The sequence below is a fragment of the Mustelus asterias genome, chromosome 18, assembly GCF_964213995.1.
Source record: "Mustelus asterias chromosome 18, sMusAst1.hap1.1, whole genome shotgun sequence".
Classification (NCBI taxonomy): domain Eukaryota; kingdom Metazoa; phylum Chordata; class Chondrichthyes; order Carcharhiniformes; family Triakidae; genus Mustelus; species Mustelus asterias.
In genome coordinates this window covers 54,987,304-55,009,553 of record NC_135818.1, presented here as the reverse complement: position 1 = coordinate 55,009,553, position 22,250 = coordinate 54,987,304, and the positions used below count along the sequence as shown (strand labels likewise).

At 44.8% G+C, this 22,250-nt stretch overlaps 1 protein-coding gene across 1 annotated transcript in view; it reads left to right on the top strand.

Moving 5' to 3' along the window:
• Positions 1-22,250, top strand: part of LOC144506760 (inverted formin-2-like) — a 45,240-nt gene that overhangs the window by 9,523 nt on the left and 13,467 nt on the right. The window contains exons 6-10 of the mRNA XM_078233117.1: positions 1,200-1,333; positions 5,346-5,407; positions 17,688-17,790; positions 17,875-17,960; positions 19,628-19,728. Coding sequence (XP_078089243.1) covers positions 1,200-1,333; positions 5,346-5,407; positions 17,688-17,790; positions 17,875-17,960; positions 19,628-19,728 — 486 coding nt within the window. The remainder of the gene's footprint in view (positions 1-1,199; positions 1,334-5,345; positions 5,408-17,687; positions 17,791-17,874; positions 17,961-19,627; positions 19,729-22,250) is intronic.

The following is a 22,250-nucleotide window of genomic DNA, read 5'->3' as shown; positions in this document are numbered from 1 at the left end:
CAGCCTCTCCTTATAACTCAAACCATCAAGTCCCGGTAGCATCCTAGTAAATCTTTTCTGCACTCTTTCTAGTTTAATAATATCCTTTCTATAATAGGATGACCAGAACTGTACACGGTATTCCAAGTGTGACCTTTCCAATGTCTTGTACAACTTCAACAAGACGTCCCAACTCCTGTATTCAATGTTCTGACCAATGAAACCAAGCATGCCAAATGCCTTTTTCACCACTCTGTCCACCTGTGACTCCACTTTCAAGGAGCTATGAACCTGTACCCCATGATCTCTTTGCTCTGTAGTCCTGCCCTGGTTCAATCTACCAAAATGCATCACTTCGCATTTATCTAAATTAAACTCCATCTGCCATTTCTCAGCCCACTGGCCCAATTGATCAGGATCCCGTTGCAATCTGAGATACCCTTCTTCACTGTCCACTATGCCACCAATCTTGGTGTCATCTGCAAACTTACTAACCATGCCTCCCATATTCACATGCAAATCATTAATATAAATGACAAATAACAGTGGACCCAGCACCGATCCCTGAGGCACACCGCTGGCCACAGGCCTCCAGTTTGAAAAACATCCCTCTTCAGCCACCTTCTGGCTTCTGTCATCAAGCCAATTTTGTATCCATTTGGCTACCTCACCCTAGATCCCGTGAGATTTAACCTTACGTAACAACCTACCATGTGGTACCTTGTCAAAGGTCTTGCTAAAGTCCATGTAGACAACATCAACTGCACTGCCCTCATCTACCTTCTTGGTTACTCCTTCAAAAAACTCAATCAAATTTGTGAGACATGATTTTCCACTCACAAAGCCATGCTGACTGTCCCTAATCAGTCCTTGCGTCTCTAAATGCCTGTAGATCCTGTCTCTCAAAATACCTTCCAACAACTTACCCACCACAGATGTGAGGCTCACTGGCCTGTAGTTCCCAAGCTTTTCCCTGCAGCCCTTTTTAAACAAAGGCACAACATTTGCCACCCTCCAATCTTCAGGCACCTCACCTGTGACTATCGATGATTCAAATATCTCTGCTAGGGGACCCGCAATTTCCTCCTTAGCCTCTCACAATGTCCTGGGATACACTTCATCAGGTCCCGGGGATTTATTTACCTTGATGTGCTGTAAGACTTCCAGCACATCCTTCTCTGTAATATGTAAAATTTCAAATATTTTGTTTCTTATTTCAGAACAGAATTCCATATGGTCACAGAGCCAAAATGATTCCATAAATCCTGATTATGACACCATTAGACAGCTTTTCTGCTTCTCGTCTCAAAGAAAAGTGAAAGCTCAAGACCTCTTCAAACAGGAGTCAATGCTGGTAACGACAGAATTTTATTATTTTATTCCATTATTTTAAAGGAAGCACATTGTAATCATTTAATTCTGCTGCTCTGATGATGCTATAGGTTCTGCGAGAAACTCAAATTGTTTGTGATGGCAAGAATGTGTCTCCTACCTTAGCAAATTATTTATATCCGTTAAGTGCCAACCTCGGCTCAATGATCGCAGCCCCACCTTTTGAATATAGGTTCAAGCTTTACTCCAGAGACAAACACAGACCCCAGGCTGCTACTTCAGTGCAGTACTGCAGAGATACGGCATCATCAAAGGTATTGGCTGACGTTCTCCCACCTTGCTTGCCGCGGGTATCATAGTGGGCGAGACAGAAAATTCGAAGGACCATTCAAAGGTCCGTTGATCTCGGGTGGGAATTTCCGGTCTTGGGGCATGCGTGACCAGAGAATTCCACCCATTGTCTTTAAGACTGAGGACAAAACTTTCCATTCATAGAATCCTACTGTGGATTCTATGAATGATTCTATGAATGATTCTATGAAGGAGGCCATTTGGCCCATTGAGTCTGCATTGACTACAATCCTATTCCCATAACCCCAGTCATTTACCCTGCTAGTCTCCCTGACACTAAGGGGCAATTTAGCATGACCAATCCACATAACCCGCACATCTTTGGAGTGTGGGAGGAAACCAGAGCACCCAGAGGAAACCCACGCAGGCACGGGGAGAACATGTAAAGTCCACACAGACAATGACCCGAGGCCGGGAATCGAACCTGGGTCCCTGGCGCTGTGAGGCAGTAGTGCTAACCACTGTGCCACCGTGCCGCCCACAAAACCAGGTGAGTCTTTCAAGCACTCGAGGAATTGCAGGAGACTCAAAGTTCAATTCATTGTTGAATTTAAATTTTGCCACCTTCCGTGGTGGGCATTGAACTCACGTCTCCATTGTATTAGTCCAGGTCTGTAGATTACTGGTCCAATAACATCACCATTATACTGCTGTCACCCGCCCTGTCTGGGGGCTAAGTGCGGTGATGGGCAGGAAAGTCAGCGGGATTCCCACTGGGCAGCGAGTTGGATTTATTTGCCTGATTTTCCACTTTTCACCTCATTAATTATACATTAGCAAGGAGCTCATTGAATCACGCGGTGGGGCAGGCGGGGATTCATCCCCCTCGCCATTAGTCACAGGTTGAAAGGTCCTGGCACCATTTTTAAGTGGCACCTATTTGACATTCATTCACTACAGCCAGGTCAGTAGTAAAATTCACCAGGGCACCGAATAGGACAAAAACCTCTGCTGCACAGTTCATTGAGACCTCCATCTCCTCCAGGCTGTTCAGGAGAGGCAGAAGGTCCTCTTTCCTCAGGCTAGGAACAGGTGGTCCTCCTCCCCGACCCAGCTGGCCTGAAAGGAGGACACCAGGGTGGTCCTGTAACCTCCCTCTACCCCAAACCCATCCGCCCCCACCCTGACTGCCCCCACCTCACCCACCAACCCCCCCCCCCCCCCCACCCCGCCCCCCATCCCTTCCCTATCCCCCAGCCAGACCCTGACACTTAGGCTCAGGAAACTTCATGCAGTGCCTCTTCCAGCCACTGTAGTGCTGTTCCTGGAGGGACTGGAGAGTTGCTGGCCAATCAGCATGGACGGGAGCTCTCCGAGACAGGGCTCCCTCCCGTGTGAGGGAGCTAATATGGCAGTTGGGCTGTGGGAGTCAACAGGGAGACAGAGATGTGTTTCCTACGACTCCTCAGTTGGGGGGGGGGAGGGGGAATGCAATCCTGTTTCAGCTGCTTGAAGCATGCCATGCCCACTGAATTGCTGATGCCGCGGTTGAAATGACTGTATTCTGTGTGGTTGCTTGAGGAGGTATATTAGTGAATTGCTGGCCACATTCCAGGGTGGACACATGTTCCCTCGGTTACTGCACCTTCCAACGATGACCCTATCATTCATAGAACATAGAACATTACAGCGCAGTACAGGCCCTTCGGCCCTCGATGTTGAGGTTGAAGGTGACTTACCTTCGGCCTGTGATCATCGTGAGATTAATTACCTTCCATGATATGTTGACATTGACAATTAAGATTTTGTTGTCCCCCACATTGAAGCCTGAAATTAATTTCCATCACGAAAACTCATCTTCACCTTATTCCTCTTGGAATCTTGTAGCTGTGAGGTTGTCATGGGTATTTCTGTCACACCATGGCCATGCAATGGCATTCTCAAGTGGCTTGTCTGAATCCTCACCCTCTTCAGATTCATCCCTTCCAAAGTCCTCCTCATCCGAGGAGATGTCTAGCTTCTGTCTCCCTCTGACAACAATCCCCCTTAAGTTGAGCAAAATGCTGCAGTGATGATGCCTGACACTCTTTGTAACGAGTATTGGAGAGCCCTGCCTGACCAGTCATAGAATCATAGAATCCCGACAGTGCAGAAGGAGGCCATTCGGCCCATCGAGTCTGCACCGACCACAATCCCACCCAGGCCCTACCCCCACATATTTTACCCGCTAATCCCTCTAACCTACGCATCTCAGGACTCTAAGGGGCAATTTTTAACCTGGCCAATCAACCTAACCCGCACATCTTTGGACTGTGGGAGGAAACCGGAGCACCCGGAGGAAACCCACGCAGACACGAGGAGAATGTGCAAACTCCACACAGACAGTGACCCGAGCCGGGAATCGAACCCGGGACCCTGGAGCTGTGAAGCAGCAGTGCTAACCACTGTGCAACCGTGCCGCCCTAGTCTAATCCAGTCTAATGGATCTTTAAGAAACTAAATAGTCCACTCCATAAGTACCTTGTGGCTGAAGGTGTAGAATTGTATCTCTCCTTAGATGCACTCTGCAGCTAGCGAATGGATGTCATTAGCCATGTCTTCTGGGGATACTCCTTACCACCAATGAGCCAACCCTCTATGTGCCAAGCTCCGTCAAATATCTCCAGCATCTGGGAGAGATGCAAAATGAGTCCTGTGAGCTCACGGGGTAGCTAGCACAAACATGCTGGATCTGATTTCTGTGATCAGATATTAACTGAATGTTCAGAGAGTGCAATCCTTTTCTATTAATGAATCTCACAAGCTGCTGACTCTCTTGTGAGAGTCCTGAGATTGCAGCGAACCCCCTTGCTCTGGCAGGCTGGCTTATGTTATTCATGCAGAACCACATGCAATGGTGAGCTTTACTGAAAAGGTTTTATGGTTTTTGCTGAGCTGTGCCAATCAGCAACGGACCATTTTTTCTCCGTGAACAGATACAATTGAGGAATTCACAATAATTCCTGTTGAATGGTCTGCCTCCTTACACAATACAAGAATGCAGTCTCTAGCCTTTGAGTTGCTCTCACTGGTGAATTTGTGTTTATAATAACAGTGATTACAGTTCAAAAGTAAGTTGTTGGCAATATGGTGCTACAGGGGCACTCTGAGGTGTCAGTGCCGATATATAATAGCAAGGTCATTCTTTCTATATACAGCAGTAGCATTTGTTAAAATAAAACTGTGTCGAATATTGTAATTTCAGTATGTTTTGTGTAAGATCAGTTATTGGAATATTGGATGAAAGCTTTAACAAAGGATCATCTGGACTTACCGATGCTGCCAGACCTGCTGAGATTTTCCAGCATTTTCTCTTTTAGCTATTGGAATATTTCCTGCATCAGAAAAAATAAATTGCAGAAGTAATGATAAAATTGTATTATTGATGATGTCACTGTGCCTCTATTCATAACCACCTGGCAAAGATGAATCATTATTCCTGTCGTAATCAATATTCTCATGTGTTGGCCTGGTGAAATTATCCTCCTATACAGTTTGCTACAGCTCAAAACAAATATATTGTGGAGCTGTATTAGTGAATTATTCTTGCAGACTGATTGCTAAACTATCACCCACAATAAACGCACAGCAAGTTATACGCCAGGTTATATTATAAACTGTTTCGAAAGCAAAAACAGAAATGCTATGGAAAGAATTTTGGGACCCCACCGTTTCCATAAAATACGTTCTTGCTCTTTTTTCAGGTCACATTTCTAGACCCTAAGAAAAGCCTTAATTTGAACATCTTTTTAAAACAGTTCAAATGGTGAGTCATGCTTTATATTGTAGTTATATTCACAAAATAAATGCTAGCTTTGCTTTCCTGCTTCCTTCCTTTTGGCTTGTTGGTTTATAGGAGTTAATGACCCAGATTTTCAACTCCATAGCAACACACAATTCAAAGATCATGGGGTGCAAATCTATGTTGAAATCACTTCCTTTGGATCGCCACTTGAAATGTGGTGGTTTATGTGAACAAAGAACAAAGAACAGTACAGCACAGGAACAGGCCCTTCGGCCCTCCAAGCCGATCATGCTTACCTATCTAACCAACTGTTTATGTCCCTTTATTTCCTGTTTGTTGATATGCCTATCAAGATAAGTCTTAAATGTGGCTAACGTAACTGCCTCAACCACCTCACTTGGCAGTGCATTCCAGGCCCCCACCACCCTCTGTGTAAAAAACTTCCCCCGCACATCTCCACTGAATCTCTTTCCCCTTATCATGAACTTGTGCCCCCTTGTAATTGTCATTTCTGCCCTGGGAAAAAGCTTCCAACTGTTCACCCTATCTATAGCCCTCATAATTTTATAAACTTCTGTCAGGTCATCCCTCAGCCCCTATCTTTGCAGGGAGAACAATCCAGGTTTATTCAATCTCTCCTCATAGCTAATACCCTCCATACCAGGAAAACATCCTGGTAAACTTTTTCTGCGCTCTCTCTCCAAAGCCTCCATGTCCTTCTGGTTGTGTGGTTGACACGCAGATCTCCACCTGAAATGGGAAGAACTTTATTTTAATATGACAATTGAGTTGATGAGATGTACATATTATTTTCAATTTGAAGCCTTCGAGGGTGTGTTATATAAATTAGAGTGGCATGCAGCCCAGCGCTAAATATGCAGTTGAGTGGCTCTGCACCTCAGCAGGGGGCCCAACTAACACTACTTAAAGCTAACCTTCACTACTCAAAACCAGCCTGCACTTCTTAAAGGTGAGGTTCCAGATCTAGCTGCACTCTTAGCCAAGCTAATTCCAAAGGTGAGGTGAGAGCGACAACCCAAGACATCGGGCAGAATTTGACTGAATGTAGCATCCAGTTAGCCAAAACAATGGGAATCAGGGAGAAGAAATTTCCACTGGATGGAGTTAAAGTCAGCACAAAGGAAGATGGCTGTGGGTGTTGAGAGGCAAATCACCCTCTACTTAAGGAGAGTTCTTCAGGGTAGTGTCCTCCACCCAACCAGCTTTAATTGGGTGGGGGTGGGTTGTGGGTGATCGTGAGAGTTTGGGAGGGGTTGCGGGGGGGTGGGGGGGAGAGGTGGATGCCATGGCGTGTGGGGTGGGGGGGGGGGGGGGGAGTCTGAGAGTGTGGGGGAGGAGAGAGAAAAAGCAGAGGGTGCTAAGCTACAGGAGAGAGAGAGAGACACACAGCTCACGGTTGAAAACTAGTGGTAGGCAGGTTTCTAGAAATGATAATTAATAATGTCCAGGGCAATTGCAGGTTAATTAAGGAAAGCCAGCACAGATTTGTTAAGGACAATTCTTATTTAATTAACTTGCTTGATTTTTTTTGATGAGATAAAGAAAGAGGGTTGATGAGGGTAATGTTGTTGATGTGATGTACATGGATTCCTAAAAGGCATTTGATAGAGTATCAGACAACAGACTTGTGTGGAAGATATCAGGGAAAGAGAATCCCCCAGATATATTCATCTATGTGAGGCAAAGCATACCCTTACCTGTCTCAATCATAGTTCATTTGATATCCCGCAGAATTATAAAATTAATACAAAATTAACAATGGCAATATATACCCGGGAGACTCAGCTCCAACAGTTCCTGCTTTAAAGCTCTCTGGGGTACAATCTTCTCTTCTCCTGCTGTTGTCTGTTATTGGAGTCTATCTTCATCCTCTGGATGTGTGCCGATGACATCTGTAGCCCCTCTCTTTTATCTCCATCAAGAGACCCTTGCCATGCTATATTGGGCTATAGTTTGTCCTGGCCAATGGATCAAGCTGATGTCATTGATAGTCATGAACTATTATACCCCAACACCTCGGCATTTACAGGCGTTTGCTGTTTTTCTAAAGGTTTAAGTAATCATATTTCTGTTAATAGCTCAACTTCTCCAACACTTCCATAGTGCTTTTCAGTCCAACCTTGGCATCACAGTCTCTTAGGAAGAATATTAAAGAATGATTATTATCGGCAAACCATAAAGATCTACTAAATCCAACATGCGCACAAAGTTAGAGCTCATGGAGTAAAAAGGGACATTAGGAGATAGTAAGAAATTTCACAACACCAGATTAAAGTCCAACAGGTTTATTTGGTTGTACATTTGGAAGAGGTTTTATAGTGGAATCCCTCACATTGGGAAGAGGTTTTATAGTGGAATCCCCCAGGGGTCAGTGTTAGGGTTCCTTCTCTGTCTGATATACATTAATGAGCTAGATTTTGCTGTAGGGCACAAATTCAAAAAGTTGCGAATAAAATGGAATCTGGAAGCATTGTAAACTGTGAGGAGGCTAGTGTAGAACTTCAAGAGGAGGTAAACAGCCTGGAGGGATGGGCAGACAACTGGCTTTTGTGTCTCTGTGCCCTGTTTGAGAGCACATTTCCACTCCATCTGACGAAGGAGCAGCGCTCCGAAAGCTAATGGTATTTGCTACCAAATAAACCTGTTGGACTTTAACCTAGTGTTGTTAAAACTCTTACTGATGAAATTTAATGCAGAGAAAGTGTGAAGCGGTTGATTTCAGTAGAATGAAGGTGGAGAAACAATATAAATAAAGATTCCAGTGCCAAATGTGGTGCAGGAGCTGGAGGCAAGTGTGCATAAGCAATTGAAAATGGTCGGACGGGGGCAGAGTGTGCGAGTAAGGAACACAGAATCCTGGGCTTTATCAACAGGGGCATAAGCAGGAAAGTTATGTTAAACTTGTTTAGAACACTGGTTCAGCCTCAGCTCGACAACTGCATTTTAAGAAGCATATGAAGGCATTAGAGAGGGTGCAGAATAGATTTGCGTGAATGGTTCCAGGGATGAGGGATACGAATCACAGATAGATTGGAGACGTCGGGGCTGTTCTCCTGGGAGAAGAGAAAGTTGAGAGGGGATTTGTGATGGAAATATTCAAAACCATGCAGGGTCTGGACAGGGTGGACAGGGAGAAACTGTTCCCATTTGCGGAAGAATTGAAAGCCAGAGGGCACGGATTTCAGTTAACTGGCAAAAGAAACAGCGACGAAATGAGGAAAACCTTTTCTCACAGTGACTGATTAGGATCTGAAATCCAATTTCTTACTATCTCTGTAGAGACTAAAACGTTTTAAAAAGAGATTCAAACTTCCAGTTATTAGCTAAAAGAATGACCCAACAAATTTTCACATTTTAAAACTTTTACTGTAAAATTTGACTGAAGAAGCACTATTGACTAAACACTGTTTTATAGGCAACTTCTACTTTAGCTACAGGAAATGACATTCCTCTTGTATATTTATCACCCATTTACACTCTCCACGGAATTACAGCCCCTTTAGCAAACAATCCACCTCCTAACTTCCAATGGGTTTCTGTATCTCCCGACTTCACTGAGTAGTAACTTCAAGTGACCATCTCCAGGTGCTTTCCTCAGTTTTCAGGGAGCTTCTTAAATCCATCACTGGCAGTAAGATCTGTTGCAAAGGTTCTTCCCTCCCCGACCCCACCCTCTACCCCCCCACCCCCCTCCGCGCCCCCACCCACCAACCTCAACACCCCCCTCAACCAGCCATATCTGGAATCTTTGGATAGCTGCAGAATGTCTGTCTTTGGCTAGAGGCCATCTCCTTTCCATATCTGGCTGTCATATTTAACAAAGTCAAGCAGCCTTTTCTCTCTGTTGTCCGCTGCTGTCTGTGGTATTAACTGTGGTATTAACAGGGGGCGGCACAGTGGCACAGTGGTTAGCACTGCTGCCTCACAGTGCCGGGACCCGGGTTCAATTCCCAGCTTGGGTCTGTGTGGAATTTGCACATTCTCCCCGTGTCTTTGTGGGCTTCCTCCGGGTGCTCCAGTTTCCTCCCATACTTCAAAGATGCGCGGGTTGAGTGTCATCTGCAAACTTACTAACCATGCCCCCTATATTTTCATCCAAATCATTAATATAAATGACAAGATTCACTCGATAGATTCCAGAGCTGAGGGGTTTGACTTATGAAGAGAGATTGGTCAGCTTAGGCCTATACTCCCTGTTTAAAAGAATGTGAGGAGATCTAATTGAGGTGTACAAGATGATAAGGGGGATTGACAAAGTAGACGGGGAGAGGATGTTTCCTCGTGTGGGGCGATCTAGAACAGGAACTCATAGTTTTGGGATAAGGGATAGCAGATTCAAAACAGAAGAGGACTTCTCTCAAAGGATCATGTGTCTATGAAATTCACTGTCCCAGAGCGTGGTGGATGCTGGGACATTGAGTAAATTTAAGGAAGGGGTGGACAGATTTTTAATTATTAAGGGTTTGAAGGGCTATGGTGAACAGGCAGGAAAGTGGAGTTGAGGCTGAGATGAGATCAACCATCATTGTACTAAATGGCAGAACAGACTCGAGGGGCTGAATTGCCTACTCCTATTCCTAGATCTAATGATTCTTATGATTCACCTATAATCTCCTGCCCAAACACACTTTGCTCATTGAAAACTGTTACAGCAGACAAAGAATGATTTGTGCTGGTCATACATTATTATGAAGTGCTTCGAAAGGTTAGTCATGGCACAAATCAATTCCAGCCTCACAGACTGCCTGGATCCACTACAGTTTGTCTACCACCGCAACAGGTCCACAGCAGACGCCATCTACCTTCCCCTACACTCAACCCTGGAATGCCTCAATAACAAGGACACTTATGTCAGACTCCTGTTTATTGACTACAGCTCAGCCTTTGACACTATTATTCCTACGAGACTCATCTCCAAACTCTGTGGATTGAGGCTCGGCTCCTCCCTCTGCAACTGGATCCTGAACTTCCAAACCCACAGACCACAATCAGTAAGGATAGGCAACAACACCTCCTCCACGATCATCCTCAACACCAGTGCCCCACAAGGCTGTGTCCTCAGCCACTTACTGTACTCCTTATACACCTATGACCGTGTGGCTAAATTCCCCTCCAACTCGATTTTCAAGTTTGCTGATGACACCACCGTAGTGGGTCGGATCTCAAACAATGATGAGACAGAGTACAGGAATGAGATAGAGAAGCTGGTGAACTGGTGCAGCGACAATAATCTCTCCCTCAATGTCAACAAAACAAAGGTGATTGTCATCGACTTCAGGAAGCATCGTGGAGAACATGCCCAGTTTACATCAATGGAGACAAAGTAGAAATGATCGAGAGCTTCAGGTTTTTAGGTGTCCAGATCACCAACAACATGTCCTGGTCCCTCCATGCCGATGCTCCAACATTAAGAAAGCCCACCAACACCTCTACTTTCTCAGAAGACTAAGAAAACTTGGCATTTCCACTATGACTCTCACCAACTTTTATAGATGCACCATAGAAGGCATTCTTTCTGGTTGTATCACACTTAGTATGGCTCCTGCTCTGTCCAAGACCGCAAGGAACTACAAAAGGTCGTGAACGTAGCCCAATCCATCACACAAACCAGCCTCCCATCCATTGACTCTGTCCACACTTCCCATTGCCTCAGAAAAGCAGCCAGCATAATTAAGGACCCCACTCACCCAGGACATTCTCTCTTCCACCTTCTGCTGTCAGGAAAAGTCCGAGGACACGTACCAACCGACTCAAGAATAGCTTCTTCCCTGCTGCCGTCAGACATTTGAATGGACCTACCTCGCATTAAGTTGACCTTTCTCTACACCCTAGCTATGACTGTAACACTACATTCTGCACTCTCTCATTTCCTTCTCCATGAACGGTATGCTTTGTCTGTACAGTGCGCAAGAAACAATACTTTTCACTGTACATTAATACATGTGACAATAATAAATCAAATCAAATTTTGCTGAGCATGCTGGAATCTGGTTTACGTCAATCCCACATTTACAGTCACCTTTTCAGAGGGTGTGTGTGTTTTCGTTTTATCATGTTGCACTGTAACTTTAGCTGTTTAGCTATCACTCCCTTCCTTTACAGCTTGCTTTTCACAGGATTAAGGTTTCAAACTGGCTGCCCTCCAGTTCAGCTGCTCTCTGGGGCCTCAGCTGCCACCTTGTGGCTCTCTGTGGGAGCACAGCGTAACCGTGCAAAATATCAAAGACATTCAGGGAGCTGCAAGATAAGACAGACTCCCAACTTTACATATGCAAGACAAATGCCATCCTGTGAAGAAAATATATGGGACGCAGGACAATCAGAAAAGTTATGGGACAATCCCGTTGAAAAATGAGATGGTGGATCATCTTGTCCATGTGTGGTTTGGATGGATCGGCCATGGGATAGGGCGGGTTGGGTAAGACATTCTGCCAGAGAGTCAGTGCAGACTCGGTGGGCTGAATGGCCTCATTCTGCACTGTTGGGATTCCATAATGATGATGTTGCAGGCCAAGGGTAATGGTAACTTTGGAACACATAACTGGGAGCAAACGATCTGTCAAGAAGCCTTGAAATCAGAACCAAGATCTTCATCATAGAATCATAGAATCCCTGCAGTACAGAAGGAGGCCATTCGGCCCATCGAGTCTGCACCGACCACAATCCCACCCAGGCCCTACCCCCACATATTTACCCGCTAATCCCTCTAACCTACACATCTCAGGATTCTAAGGGGCAATTTTTAACCTGGCCAATCAACCTAACCCGCACATCTTTGGACTGTGGGAGGAAACCGGAGCACCCAGAGGAAACCCACGCAGACACGAGGAGAATGTGCAAACTCCACACAGACAGTGACCCAAGCCGGGAATCGAACCCAGGTCCTTGGAGCTGTGAAGCAGCAGTGCTAACCACTGTGCTACTGTGCCGCCCGACCACTGTGCTACCGTGCCGCCCAATTCATCATGTGCAACACCATCCCTGTTGAATATGCCCATTTTAAATAGTAATAGAAAACTCATTAAACAGTGCAGGTTGGGGGCAGGGTGTGGGGGGGGGGGGGGGGGGGGGCAGGGCAAGAGGTGAGGTGATTCCTGCTAATGAACCCACGTTTAGCTATGCATTGTTCAGAGAGGACATTATCTGAAACAGCGTGGTCAATAGTGGCCACCTTATCCATTGTCAGGCAGAATTCATAACAGATCTCATGATTCTCTTCATTATTCAACCTTAAATTAAATTAAAGAAACAGTTTAAAACCTAACAATCTTATTGGGTGGAATTTTCCCATCCCGCCCGCCACGGGAATCATAGTGGGCAGGGGCCGTGCGCAGACCGTGCAAAGGTCTACTGACCTCGGGCAGATTTTCTGGTCATAGGGCGAGCATGGCCCAAAAGTCTCACCCGTAAACTTCGTCTTCATAACAGGAGGTATCTGGTGCTGGGAATGAAGTGGGCCAAGTGGGCCAAATGTCTCAGGGAAACACTTGAGGAGCAAGCCAGGGGTTCAATTGTACACACTTTGTGGAGACAACTGGCCAATTAAATCACCAGCTGCCTCCAATGGTGTGGGATTTCAGAAGAACAAAAGTGTGGAAACCAGAATAGAACAGATACAAGGAGCTCTGAAGTTGATGGATGTATTTGGATAACTAGGATACCCCTCTGGAGAGGTAAGGTACTTCCTTGAGTAGGGTCTCGGGACACGTTTCAGAGAAGTAAGAAACCCTTTGGTATTGTTAAACGTGGACATGACTATCCTATCAAAGAGGTGTGAAAGAGCTGTCCAGCTGTCAAAGGACTGCCTAGTTGTCAAGGCAGTTTTAAAGACCTGTCCAGCTGTCAAAGAAGTTCTAAAGAGCTGTCCAGATGTCAAACTGTCCACAAAGTGTCAAAGCTGTCAAGGAACTTTCCAAGAATACTAGGTGAGTTAGCATGAGGTGGGTAAGGGAAAGGATGGTGGGTGGGAGGCGTGGGTGGCAGGCATGGGTTGATATTAGTTGGCACTAAATTTGCATGGGATAAGGAGCAATGGGGAGTTGGTATAGGTGCATTAGTTGGCATTGGGTGTGAGGCGACATGGGGGTTGGGTGGGGTGGGCTGGGTTGGCTAAAGTTGGGATGGAGGAGGCATAGGGACTGTGTGAGGTGAGTGATGAGGGCTAGAGGGATTATTTTTGTGTTTTATTTATTTAAACACCATTCCAGAGCACAGAGGCAAGCCTTGCACCAAGCCCACTTCCACACTTGGCAACAACCTCCGCATTCATTCTAGGATCGCCTGCCCCAACATGTCGGTGCAGGCTCGATGGGCTGAATGACCTCTTCGACACTGTGGGGATTCTATGCTTCTATGTTTCTATGACTCAGCGAACACAGCCTGGGGATGAAAATCTGGGCCTCTTTGTCTCTCCCTCTCCACAGATACTGCTCGACCTGCTGAGTATTTCCAGCACTGTCTGCTTTTTATTTCAGATTTCCAGCATTCACAGTATTTTGCTTTTGTATGAGGATATTATGTAACTAACTGATGCATTGGTTATTATTATTAGTTTTTGCATCTTCTTCCTATACTAATAACTCAAATGTCTGCTGCATTTCTACAAGGTCTGGCATATCCTTATGGGATCTTTCTCCTCCCCCGGCCCCTCTCCATTTATATCTGTGCTATCTCCTCAAACAAAGTGGTTGAGGAGTCAGGAACTAGGTGAGCATCTCAGAATATTGGGTCGGCCATTCAGAATCATACAATCCCTACAGTGCAGAAGGAGGCCATTCAGCCCATCAAGTCTGCACCGACTCTCTAACAGAGAATCTCACCAAGACCCTATCCCCTATTCTATCCCCATAACCATGGCTAATCCCCCTAAACTATGCATCTTTACGTGTGTGGGAGGAAACCGAAACACCCAGAGGAAACCCACACAGACAAGGGGAGAATGTGCAAACTCCACACAGACAGTGACCCGAGGCCGGAATTGAACCTGGGTCCCTGGTGCTGTGAGGCAGCAGTGCTAACCACTGTGCCACCCTTTTAGGACTCCAATGAAGAGAAACACCTTCACTCCAATGGCTGTGAACTTACAGAATTCACTAACACAGGGGACTGTGGATGTTCATGGCTCAGTATTTTCAAGATGTGGAGATGCCAGCGTTGGACTGTGTTTGTGAATTGAGTTTGTGTCTTTATATGCCCTGTTTGTGAACAGAATTCCCACTCACCTGAAGAAGGAGCTTAAGGCTCCGAAAGCTAGTGGCTTTTGCTACCAAATAAACCTGTTGGACTTTAACCTGGTATTATTAAACTTCTTTCAGTATTTTCAAGTCAGAGATCAACTGTTTTTTTTTGGATGCTAAGAGCATCAGAAGATAGTGTGGAATAGTCTTGAACTAAGACAGAAGGTTACCAAATATCATCATGATCTTTTTGAATGGAAGGAGCAGACTCAAAGAGAATTGCCTACTCCTGCTCGTATTTATTAGACTCTGATGGAAATTGCATCCTCCAGGAGGTGTGTAGATACTACTGATCTCCGAGTGATGGACTCAGAGTGTTGTGATTGGTCATCCTCTCTTATCCAATACACTGAAAGGCTGCTGATTCAGACTGACAGATTATATGAACATGACAAACAATCCCTTACTATTTCTAAGAAATAATATGGAGATGCCGGCGTTGGACTGGGGTGGGCACAGTAAAAAAAATCTCACAACATCAGGTTAAAGTCCAACAGGTTTATTTGGCAGCACGAGCTTTCGGAGCACTGCTTCTTAAGGAGCTCGTGCTACCACATAAACCTATTGGACTTTAAGCTGGTGTTGTGAGACTTCTTACTATTTCCAAGAAAGATCGTGCATTTATATACTCCCTTTTATGATCAAGTCCTTTACCAAGCATAGTTAAAGTAAAGTAAAAGTTAATTTATTAGTCACAAGTAAGGCTTACATTAACACTGTAATGAAGTTACTGTGAAATTCCCCTAGTTGCCATAGACCAGCGCCTGTTCAAGTCAATGTACCTAACCAGCACGTCTTTCAGATTGTAGGAGGAAACCCACGCAGACACGGGAAGAACGTGCAAACTCCACACAGATAGTGAACCAAGCCAGGAATCGAACCCAGGTCCCCAGCACTATGAAGCAGCAGTGCTAACCACTGTGCTACCGTGCCCCCCCCAGTTACTGTTATAATGTAGGGAATCTACACATCCCACTGCCTCAGAAATGCAGCTAGCATAATCAAGGACCCCGTGCACCCCGGACATTCTCTCTTCCACTTTCTTCCATCGGGAAAAAGATTCAAAAGTCTGAGGTCACGTACCAACCGACTCAAGAACAGCTTCTTCCCTGCTGCTGTCAGACTTTTGAATGGACCTCCCTCGCATTAAGTTGATCTTTCTCTACACCCTAGCTATGGCTGCAACACTACATTCTGCACTCTCCCAGTTCCTTCTCTATGAACAGTATGCTTTGTCTGCATAGTGCGCAAGAAACAACACTTTTCACTGTATACTAATACATGTGACAATAATAAATCGAATCAAATCACGGATCTAAACTGAATGCAGCAAGGTTTCAGAAACAGTGACCAGATGGTGTAGGTTGGAGGATCTCCATTGACCAGGAAATTAGAATTCCCCTGCTTATCTTCAGGTAGTGGCAGAATTGTCAGCAGCTCTAACAATGCAGCATTTCCTCGGTACTGTACTGGTGGGCCTGCTCAAATCTCTGAAATGGGAATTGACCCATAGCATTCAGACTCAGTGAGCCAGATTTGGCATCTTGACACAGCTTGCAATAGAATATGTTGCAGCAGCATAGATATTATTGCACTTGTGTGCAAGTCTGAGTGTTGAGTAAATGGAAAGGGAGGCAAGATGGATAGTTCTCTGTCATAGAATAGGGGCGATCTGTGACTTCACCTCATTTTACCCTTTTAATCAGCTTTTGGACAGTGTTATTGTGTGCAGCTTTGCCATTTACTCTCTGCCTGTTTGGACCTGTTGCCTTATGTTAGGTCCCATCTTGTTTGCAACCCGAGATGCTGTAAGTTGAAAGCACAGTAAGAAGTCTCACAACACCAGGTTAAAGTCCAACAGGTTTATTTGGTAGCAAATACCATAAGCTTTCAAAAAACAAAAAAGACCACTCCATCTGACGAAGGAGCATTGCTCCGAAAGCTTATGGTATTTGCTACCAAATAAACCTGTTGGACTTTAACCTGGTGTTGTGAGACTTCTTACTGTGCTTACCCCAGTCCAACGCCGGCATCTCCACATCGTAAGTTGAAAGAACAGGGCGGCACGATGGCACAGTGGTTAGCACTGCTGCCTCACAGCGCCAGAGACCCAAGTTCCCGGCTTGGGTCACTGTCAGTGCGGAGTCTGCACGCTCTCCCTGTGTGGGTTTCCTCCGGGTGCTCCAGTTTCCTCCCACGGTCCAAAAGACATGCTGGTTAGGTGCCATTGGTCATGCTAAATTCTCCCTCAGTGTACCCGAACAAGTGCCAGAGTGGGGATTTCCACAGTTACTTCATTGCAGTGTTAATGTAAGCCTACTTGTGACACTAGTAAATAAACTTTAACTCAAAAACAAACACACATTTCTTAAAGTGCCAAAGCTGGAGCCCAATCAGCCTCTCAATAATTGATAGTCCATCATAGAAATCATAGAAGAAACCCGACAGTGCAGAAGGAGGCCATTCGGCCCATCGAGTCTGCACCGACCACAATCCCACCCAGGCCCTACCCCCACATATTTTACCTGCTAATCCCTCTAACCTACGCATCTTTGGACTCTGAGGGGCAATTTTTAACCTGGCCAATCAACCTAACTCGCACATCTTTGGACTGTGGGAGGAAACCGGAGCACCCGGAGGAAACCCACGCAGACACGAGGAGAATGTGCAAACTCCACACAGACAGTGACCCGAACCGGGAATCGAACCTGGGACCCTGGAGCTGTGAAGCAGCAGTGCTAACCACTGTGCTACCGTGCCAGTTAAGTTGCGTCAAAATACTTTCCAGTATGTTGCAGCAGCTGTAATGTGTGCCATGTCGGATTGCATGGTCCACTGTAAATGAGTTGTGAGATGGGTGAGCAGTCAACATGTAACAAAATGGCCCTAAATTTGATAAAATAAATCATTGAATTTAACTTATCTTGGCACTTTCTTCGATGTTATATCTTCTTTTGTACCTTTCTCCCAGGTTTTGCAAGTAGTGAACTCAGCATTGATCACCACATAATTAATGCCATGCTTTCAATTCAATACATTAACAGTTCTAATGAAGAAATAGCAGACATGATCAAAAAGGGCATCCAATCTAACTTTGATGTGCAAGTTTTGAAACAACTTAAGAAACTTCTGCCGGAAGAACATGAGGTAAGCGAGTTTGAGCACTGTCCTGATACTTCATTTTGCTCCTTACACATTTATTACTGTGATATTTTAATTTACCACACACAGAAAGAAAATATAATATCTTACAAAGAAGAAAAGGGAAGATTGGAAAAGGGAGATCATTTCTACCTTTGCCTTCTCAAGGTGCCCCGGTATGTATGTTACTTTATCAATCCCAGTGACATAAGATAGAGAAACTGAAAATCTCATCATCTCCCCTCTGTCTACTTGTTACTTGCTTTCCTCTTTAGATTGGGAGGGAGGTATCACCAACAATTAAAGGGGAGGTTTTCGTTAGGACTGTGATCTTGAGTTAGCAGTAAGCAGCAGTGCATCGCTGTATTTGAAGTGTCCTTCCCCCTGAATGTCCGTCTTTGCCTGTTCTCGACTCCATGCACTCCATACATTTGATTCAATGATCTGAAACTCACCATGTGCAGATTTACAAGCTGAAATTCCCCTACTTTCCTGTGAAATATTGTAACACTCATGTACTTTACAGATTCCATTCTGAACAATTTGTTAAAGTGCGTGAATTCTTCATTTAAGGGTACAAAATTAGTGCTTTGTAATCGTAATCTTACATTTTCTCCCCCTCTCACTTTCCTTAGATCTCACAGCCATACATCATTCCCTGGGTAACAGGGCAGAAAGAACTCGCCAATGCTTTCTTTGTGTTAAAAATGTAGAAAATAGGAACAGGGAGTAGGCCATTCAGCCCATCAAGCTTACTCCATCATTCATTATGATCATAACTCAGTAACCTGTTCCCGCACCCCCCCCCCCCACCCCCAACACCCTGCCCCGCCGGGTGGCACAGTGGTTAGCATTGCTGCCTCACAGTGCCAGGAACCCAGTTTCAATTCCCATCTTGGGTAACTGTCTGTGTGGAGTTTGCACATTCGCCCTGTGTCTGTGTGGGTTTCCTCCAGGTGCTCCGGTTTCCTCCTACAGTCCAAAGATGTGTGGGTTAGGTGCATTGGCCATTCTAAATTATCCCTTAGTGTCAGGGGAACTAGCTAGGGTAGATGCATGGAGTTATGGAGATATGGGCTGGGTGGGATTGTGGTCAGTGCAGACCTGATGGGCTGAATGGTCTACCTCTGCACTGTAGAGATTCTATGATTCACATCCTTTGATCCCTCGAGCTTCAAGAGCTACATCTAACTCCTGCTTGAAGACAAACAATGTTTGAGCCTCAACTACTTCCTGTGGTTGAGAATTTCACAGGCTCATCAAACTCGTGGAAGAGCACTTGATTTCTCTTGGTGCATTTCTCTGATGCAGGCAAGGAACTCTTTTACGAGGAGAATCTGATACGAATCTATCAGATGATCACAATATGCATCGGAGCATCAAATGAGATGCAACCACTTCCCTTCCAAACCTCCTCACACCCTCTTCCCCAGCAACATCTCATGTTGCCTGATATTTGAATGGTGCAAAGGTACCCATGCATCTGTTATGGATAGATTTTCAATCTTACCAAGGAAATGACAAATGAAGACAATTAAGAACTATGCCATATAGGGGTGGCATGGTGGCACAGTGGTTAAACTGCTGCCTTACAGTGCCAGGGACCCAGGTTCGATTCCCGGCTTGGCTCACTCTTTGTGCGGAGTCTGCACGTTCTCCCCGTGTCTGCGTGGGTTTCCTCCGGGTGCTCTAGTTTCCTCCCACAGTCTGAAAGACCTGCTGGTTAGGTGCATTGGTCATGCTAGGGGATTTTCACAGTAACTTCATCACAGTGTTAATGTAAGCCTACTTGTGATACTAATAAATAAACTTAAATATAATTGATTTGTTATCATTCCAACAGATATGAGCTACGGATTGACTGCTTGCTGTCATGTGAAGACATAAAAGTTTTACAAACCTTTCACCGGCCAAATGCAGAATTGATTAAAAAGGCATGTGAAGGTGAGTATTAAACATAGAAATACTTATTTTTCTCAAAATATTTGATCCCGGTTTACTAGCCTGTCACACAATATGGCTTGGTAATAGTTTAAAGTTTAACAACACCAGGTTAAAGTCCAACAGGTTTATTTGGTAGCAAAAGCCACACAAGCTTTCGAGGCTCTGAGCCCCTTCTTCAGGTGAGTGGGAATTCTGTTCACAAACAGAACTTATAAAGACACAGACTCAATTTACATGAATAATGGTTGGAATGCGAATACTTACAACTAATCCAGTCTTTAAGAAACAAAAAATTGGGAGTGGAGAGAGCATCAAGACAGGCTAAAAAGATGTGTATTGTCTCCAGACAAGACAGCCAGTGAAACTCTGCAGGTCCACGCAACTGTGGGAGTTACAAATAGTGTGACATAAACCCAATATCCGGGTTGAGGCCGTCCTTGTGTGTGCGGAACTTGGCTATCAGTTTCTGCTCAGCGACTCTGCGCTGTCGTGTGTCGCGAAGGCCGCCTTGGAGAACGCTTACCCGAATATCAGAGGCCGAATGCCCGTGACGTCTTGTCTGGAGACAATACACATCTTTTTAGCCTGTCTTGATGCTCTCTCCACTCCCATTGTTTTGTTTCTTAAAGACTGGATTAGTTGTAAGTATTCGCATTCCAACCATTATTCATGTAAATTGAGTCTGTGTCTTTATAAGTTCTGTTTGTGAACAGAATTCCCACTCACCTGAAGAAGGGGCTCAGAGCCTCGAAAGCTTGTGTGGCTTTTGCTACCAAATAAACCTGTTGGACTTTAACCTGGTGTTGTTAAACTTCTTACTGTGTTTACCCCAGTCCAACGCCGGCATCTCCACATCATTGGTAATAGTTAACATGATGTATATAGAGCAGTCTGCAAATTCAAAATTATTGTTAAAAATATCAAAATTCTCTGTTTATGAAAGTGCTGAAATTGGGATAAAATACATTCCTTATGAGTGTTTTTTTCCTGATGAATTCAGTGTTTTGTTTAGTTTTATTTATTAGTCACAAGTAGGCTTACATTAACACTGCAATGAAGTTACTTTGAAAATGCCCTAGTCGCCACATTCCAGTGCCTGTTTGGGTACACTGAGGGAGAATTTAGCATGGCCAATGCACCTAAACCAGCACGTCTATCAGACTGTGGGAGGAAACCGGAGTACCCGGAGGAAACCCACGCAGACACAGAGAGAACGTGCAAACTCCGCACAGACAGTGACCCAAGCCGGGAATTCGAATGAGGCAGCAGCGCTAACCACTGTACCACCTTGCCGCCATTGGTTGATAATGCCTGTAATGTAGAAAAATGCTTCACAGTGCTAAACAGCGTAAATAGCAAATTGGGAGGGGATGAAGGGATAAGTTTCAAAAGGAAGAGAGTGAGATGGAGATGCATGAGGATGTAGGGAGAGAATTCCAGAAAGTAGTATCAGGTCTAGACAGCTGAAGGAATGGTCACTAAGGGTTAAGGGAAGAGGAATGGTGGCCAGGGCCACAGTGCAAATGGACACTAGGTTTGCAGCTGTAACCACCCGATTTCTTTTCCAATTTCCACTTGCTGGAGAAGCAATGGGTATATAAAAGCAATAGCTGGAACAAATGCAAAAGCAATGTTTCAGACTAGTCACGTGAACATTTTCAGGGAATATTAATGGTATGGTATAAAGTTAACACATTGGATGGGATTGTACTCGTTCCGAAACCATAAAATACCACCCAAGGTCAACAGACCTTTCCACGGTCCACCCCTCACCGGCTCCGATTCCCGAGGCGGACAGGGTGGTAAAATTCCAGCCATTGACTGTCAATGCAAATTCATTTACTGCAGATGGTGGAAATCTCAAATAGAAAAAGAAAATGCTGGAAATCGGTGAGCAGGTCAGACAGCTTCTGTGGAGAGGGAAACATGGTTAACTTTCCAATCAATAATCTGTCACAAGAAATGTAACAGGTTTTAATCAAATAAAAATGGCAGGGGAGGGGTAGGGTGGAAATAGGGAAGATCTGTAATAGGGTGAAGGACAGGAGAGATTTAACAATAAGATGGGATGGTACAGAGCCAAAGGGAAAATAAAAAATACAAGATGTGTCAGTGGGGGGTAGAAATGGCAAAATGATAAAGAGCTGACATCCAAAAACAAAAAGGAGAGAAAAAACAAGAATAAAAGAAGACAAAATGGGACGAAGCTCTGAAATATTGAGTTTGAAATGCTCTTGTTCTCATTTTTTCTTCACTTGTCTCATTATCACTCCCTTTGGCCTTGCACCACTAACTCCTTTACAATTTAATCACTCCCATCTTCCAAGCTATCATAAACCTTCCCTTGTGTTCTCCTCCTCCCCACTTTCACTTGCTTAAATCCTATCAATAGTTGCTTGGTAGTACAGAACTGGAGTACTGCTGAAGCATTGAAGCATGCAGTCTAAGTTGTTGGTCCCTTTGAAATTTTGTGTTCTTGTACCTGTTCTGATGAGTGCAAGGCTAAAAGCTTCAACATTATA